This window comes from Drosophila busckii, chromosome 2R, assembly GCF_011750605.1.
Source record: "Drosophila busckii strain San Diego stock center, stock number 13000-0081.31 chromosome 2R, ASM1175060v1, whole genome shotgun sequence".
NCBI lineage: Eukaryota > Metazoa > Arthropoda > Insecta > Diptera > Drosophilidae > Drosophila > Drosophila busckii.
Window position 1 is genome coordinate 23,589,826 of NC_046605.1, and position 5,590 is coordinate 23,595,415.

At 39.4% G+C, this 5,590-nt stretch overlaps 1 protein-coding gene across 1 annotated transcript; it reads right to left on the reverse strand.

Moving 5' to 3' along the window:
* Positions 1–232: 232 nt before the first annotated feature.
* Positions 233–5,110, reverse strand: LOC108601617 (chorion peroxidase). Its single transcript, XM_017989516.1, has 6 exons — positions 4,812–5,110; positions 4,028–4,755; positions 3,693–3,968; positions 2,747–3,619; positions 1,505–2,527; positions 233–282 (listed from the first exon to the last, which is right to left on the reverse strand). The coding sequence occupies exons 1-6, from the start codon at positions 5,093–5,095 to the stop codon at positions 233–235; spliced, it is 3,234 nt and encodes a 1,077-aa protein (XP_017845005.1). The 5' UTR covers positions 5,096–5,110.
* Between the last annotated feature and the right edge of the window lie 480 nt (positions 5,111–5,590).

Genomic DNA, 5,590 nt, shown 5'->3' on the forward strand with positions numbered 1-5,590 from the left:
GTAACATAACTCTAGAAACTCAGCGGGAGAGCTAGAGCTGGTGGGAAAAAAATCTTTAGGACCCAGACATATCAAAAGACTGATGGGCTATGACACGAAACATACCGTCGATTGGCTGAACTTGAGCAAAAACTCGCTTAGGATAATTATAGGCTTCCTAACGGGACATTGCAGACTGCGTAAACATCTGCACAAAGTAAAAATTGTGGACGATGTTTTATGCAAACCCTGTCTAGACCATGACGAAACTCCAGAGCACCTTCTGGAGGAGGGTCCTGCGCCCTGCAGAGTTAGACATAATTAGTTGGGGACTTATGCCCTAGATACAAGACAGATGAGGAACTTGAAACCAGGACAAATTTTAACATTTCTGCACAAAATAGGGCTGGATAGGGAACAATAACTCATCTACCACTGGGAAGCACAATAGACCTTTTAGGTCGCAGATCAGTTTTACTTCAACTAGTAATAATAATAATAAGCGCGTTGGTAGCAAAGCCTTCCTGTCGTAATCTTTTTCTTAATCTTTAAAGTTGGGCGCAAGCAAATATTATATGCACTTTGAATAAGACATTGCAATAAACACACGCGCGCTGACTCACAAGCACGTATGTACATACAAAACAGCTAAAGCGTCACAGCTCGTTTTCGAGCTTCAGCAGCGACGCTTGCATGACGCTTCTAGCTCTTATATATATCGGTATCGATCAAAAATATATATATTTTATGGGCTCCTCCTTCTCCCTGTTTATTTTTTAAAAAATATCAAAATATATAAAGAGTCCGGCACACAAATAGCAATAACAATTGACTGGCAAAATTAAGTTACAATCGAATTTAAATATTTAGCAAATTTTACAAATAGTTTTAATTGAATTTATAGGGCAAATATTTAACTAGATACATTTAAAATTTAAGTAGAGTAAAGTAAAAATCTGTAATTTTTAGATCTAAAAAAAATTAGAATAAAAGCCAACAGTATTTTGTTATGTATTTTATTGTATTATACGGTATCGATCTATATGCAATAATAATATATTTAATCAATAAGATTTTCCGATTCTCTTTTCAAAGTTGTTTTTAATTTTCCTGCCATTTTACTTTTAAGCCCTTTGGTCCGGCTTTCTGCATTTACATATTGTTGATTTTCTTATTGCAGGTCATACCAAAAAAGGTTGCCGGTAATTCTCACGAAAACGCTATTCTTGCTGTATCTAAAATCGTTGGTTGTGGTAATAGCGGTTCATTTAATAGTTTGTTGTAAGCCAAAGCAACACGCCTGCAAAAAAGATATTATTTTAATATTTTAAGGAATAAGATATATATAAATAACCCACCAATCTGACTTTGTAAGTACACTAATTGGAGAAAATACTGCGATATAGTTATGCATCCACTACACCTATATCCACTTGCATTTCCTTTATGTCTGAGAAAACTTTAATATCATTTTGCTGTGCCTTAAGTACTTTTTTTAAGTACATTGACTGTGACGTGTTATTACCGTCATTTTCATCGAAGTATAGTGCAGTTGTGTTCATTATGGTCGACTTTTTGATGCTTGGTTCTTGTATGTCTTTTAGCGGATCCGACTGCTTATTCCCTATGTAATCATCTTTCTTGATTTTAGTTAAATTTGCAATACCCAATCTCAAAAAATCAAAAAATTTGTTATGTTCTTCAGATCTGATCTGTGCTTCTTTTGTTCGAGCGTGATATGTTTGTGAATTTGTGGTTTGTAATTTGTGTCTCATATAGCTGTTGGAGAAAGGAGTGGCATTTCCGACTTCACTTAATACACGATCATGGTAAGACTCTTCATTGTTATGTGGGTAATCTGGTCTATAAAATGAATGGGAGGCCATGTCAAAGCTTTCCCCAAAATCTTGACGACGTGAATTTAAATTAAAGTACTCTGGATGAATGTTAAAGCTGAATGTACTATCCGCACCATGAGCGCCAGCTACTGCAGAAATACTTCCAAATTGGCCAGAACTGAGGGCACTGGTTGATGACTGCAAAACATTTGATGAAGGATTAACGCCTAGATGAGAATTGCCAGTCATGGTATATGATTGAGTTGAAGGTAATTGTGTAGTATAAGATGAGCTAAAGCTACTTAAACGTATATTTTCAGCATATGTATCTTGATAAGGACGCTCATTGTGCGATGATATAAGTGGTCCGAAAGTTGTTGTTAACGTGGGTTGCCGGTTATGATTGAAACTGTTACTCGCAATGGTAAACAAATTTTGGAGAAAGTTGCTTGGGCGTATGGTGGTCCGTTTGTTATCGTTGTCGTTCAAGTATATAATAGTCGGTGGCTTAGTTTTCATTTCGTAGGTAAAGGGCCGCGTTGTGCTGCTTACATACGCAGTGAGGGGAGTATAGCTGCTGTGCTCTTTGTCGTTACTTGTTATTAATTCTGAATAATCAGTATTAAACGGTGGAATTATTGGTCTTCTGTTTGTTTGTCGTATGTTTATTTCAATTTCATATTGATCATTTATGTGAGGTCCGTTCAAAACTAGGTTATGGGGAATCGACTGTTGGGGCCGGTTAAAATAATGACTTCGCAATTCACTGTCCTGATTTGATTTCTTAGACATTTTTGCTGACTTCGTAGTAAATTGAGTTAAGCTAATATTGAAATTCGCATTCTGTTTATATCTTTTTATTTCTGAAGTAGAAGAGCTGTGTTTCGAATGGAATGGTCGTTCGCAGAAAATTAAACTGGAAGTCTTACGGCTTGGCAGTTCTTGGATGTTGCGAATCTTTCGTTTTCGTTTCGTATCAGATTCAGCTTGAATAACTGAGGAAGAAGCTTGTGTTTGCAATTTCTTTAATTGGACATGCATATCAAAAGGAACCTTTTTAATATTAACTTTTATCTTTGAGGCCTTAGCGTGATTTCTAGATCTCATTTGATTATTTATTGCAATCTTAGATGATTTTTCAAGCTTGTTATTAATTCCGTTTATGCCAGTATCGTTGGATCCTTTATTAAGATTGCTGTCTGACTTGATATTAGATTCAGTCCTTTGCTTCAAGTCAAGTTTATCATTAACTAGACTTATATTCCGATTAATAGTTCGGATTGGGCTTGAAAAAAGATCCGTTAATGTTTGGATAGGCCTTACGAAATTAGAAAATGATACCTTATCCTCTTTATCGAATGAATCAATCCCTGAACTGACCATTTTAAAATCTTGTTCGGAGAGGAGATCCTGCTCTAGCCATGGACTCAAGTCAATATCACCAAGCACTCCAGAGCCACAGCTTTGACGTTCGTTATCCATAAACTCGTGAGGTACAAATATATGCGGCTGAAGTGTTCCCCCTCCAACTGATCTACATAAGACTTGAGCCAACGAAACACTTCGTAGTGAATGCAACTGTGCAGGTGTAAAGGAGCTCTCAAATCCGCCATTCTCATACCAGAACCGATCGCCGCGGCGTGTGTTGCTAAACTGCTGGGCAATAATACAGGCAAAAGTGGGTCCCACCAACCCACCAATAACTGGCCGCTCCGCTATACCGCCAACGAAAAGATCAATATCATGCACACTCCGATAAGCGTGGCCGATGCGCCTAGCTGACTCCGGGCCTACTGCATTGGCTAAAGCAAATGCAAATATAAGTAATTTACTAGCAGCATTGTGTTATTACACATCCATTAAAAAATGTCTTACCAAAGTCATTCCAGCTGAGAATTGGCGTTAGACCGCAGGGAACACGCCATGAAGTATAAGGAGCTAGGCCGTGATCCCGCCCACGTTGTATGTTTATAGCAGCTAAGTCCAGACCAAAAGGAAAGCTAGGTGTTTGAAATAGATGGTTGGTAAGCTCAGGTGTAATGAACTCATCACGTTTTAGTGCGCGTTGTGAGGCCAAACCACGTAGGAGGCGATGCAGAGAGCCTGCAGAACCAATGTCTCCCTTTTGGAATTCCTCATGCAAGCTAATATCTGAAAAAAATTTATTTTTTAATTATATACGGAATTTACGGAATTTGGCACTAGCTTACTATTTCGGATAATGTTGTGATGACGATCACATCTTGTATAGGAGCTCTGTACTAAAGAATGACCAAAACGAAAAGCAGCCGAAGAAAATGCATTGGCTATTGTTGGATTGACTTTAGCATCATAGCCATTATAGTAGCCAGAATCGAGAAGTTCCAAATCAAACAACTTGCACACCTCTCTACCTAGTATAATTGGTAGAAACTCACGATATGTAATGTGTTGAAACATTGCACCTATAATGCGACGCGTTTCTTGATATAGCTTCTCATCGCTCCAATGGGGATTTAGATCACTTAGATTTAAAGAAATACGATTATGCTCGCCCACCCAAACAAGATGCATCGCTAGGAGACCTGGCTGTTCGCCGCTACGTCCATCGCCTGATCTAATGCAGTGTGCCGCAATAGCCCCGCGATGGCACACATCGTCAGCCAGATTTCCGCGTCCATATACAAGTAGCCCATTACGAAAAATACGCGCACTGTCAGAGGACCTGGCATTGTTTGAATAAATAGGTGAGGCATCAATAAATGATGTAGCCTGGTTAGTTTGTTCCCGCCAGGAAAGTACGCAGTCACGACGTTGCGCGGGTGCCGATCGTAAAAACTCTAGGCAACGCACCTTTAAGGGTGATAACCAGGGATCATCCAACGGCACCTTAATAGGAAAGCATGATGGATGAAAGTCTTGCCCACCACAACAGCTGGGTACCGAACCATTAATCGAGCTACGATATGAGCAATAATTTATCAGAGTACCAGAATATGGAATAGACGAACTCACCGTGGCTGGGCTGTTGAAGTCATATCATGATCTAGTAGTTGACCCCATTGCGCTATCATCATTGTAAGTGGTGCCTCACCATCACGTGCACCATGCACTAGCAAGCTGACGAATCGTGCTGAGGACAATGTACTACCATCCGAAGAACTGCGCACGCTATCCACACCATCACCATATTCCGGAGGAAGAAAACGATTAAATGGCATTTGTGAGGCACCCCATCGAGGCCTCCGCTTATTGTTACAGGTACCGTCGTGAGTACGATAACGCTTCGAAGCTGGCATACAAGTAGGTGGATCCCGAACCGGACATAGCGTTTCAAGAGCAGTTCGTCGTAATGAAATCTTTTGCACGTGCGATTGTCGTGCAAAGTCATCTATGTGCCTAAAACTATTATAAGATTTTTAATTAATATTATATTTTCAATTAGCAACTAAAAGGAAGTTAAGCCCCTCAATGCCAAAAGCGAAAATGACCCGCAGCAATTAGAACGCAGCTTCAAGCGAAAATCTTAACACCACCAATAGATTTCAAATTCTAGCAGACGAAACGCAGATGAATTCTGCCGCCGAAAAGGTGTTTAAAAAGAAGCCAGCCACTCTGATATATATACGGGAGAATGCCCAATGCCCTTTGTGAGCAAAATTATAGAGCTCATTGGACAATGTACGAAGCTTTGCCACTTGATTTCCTGTGGGTGAGCGGGGTTAATATTCGGACAAAAGTTTCAAAAAACGAAGTCAGAAGAAAGCTTTAGAATATTATCCAAGCATCTAAAC

Coding starts and splice junctions, on each gene's coding strand:
- LOC108601617 (XM_017989516.1), bottom strand. CDS start 5,095: ATGCCAGCTTCGAAGCGTTATCGTACTCACGACGGTACCTGTAACAAT. Junction 4,756..4,811: donor ACTTCAACAGCCCAGCCACG/GTGAGTTCGTCT, acceptor CTCATATCGTAG/CTCGATTAATGGTTCGGTAC. Junction 3,620..3,692: donor TCTCAGCTGGAATGACTTTG/GTAAGACATTTT, acceptor CATTTGCTTTAG/CCAATGCAGTAGGCCCGGAG.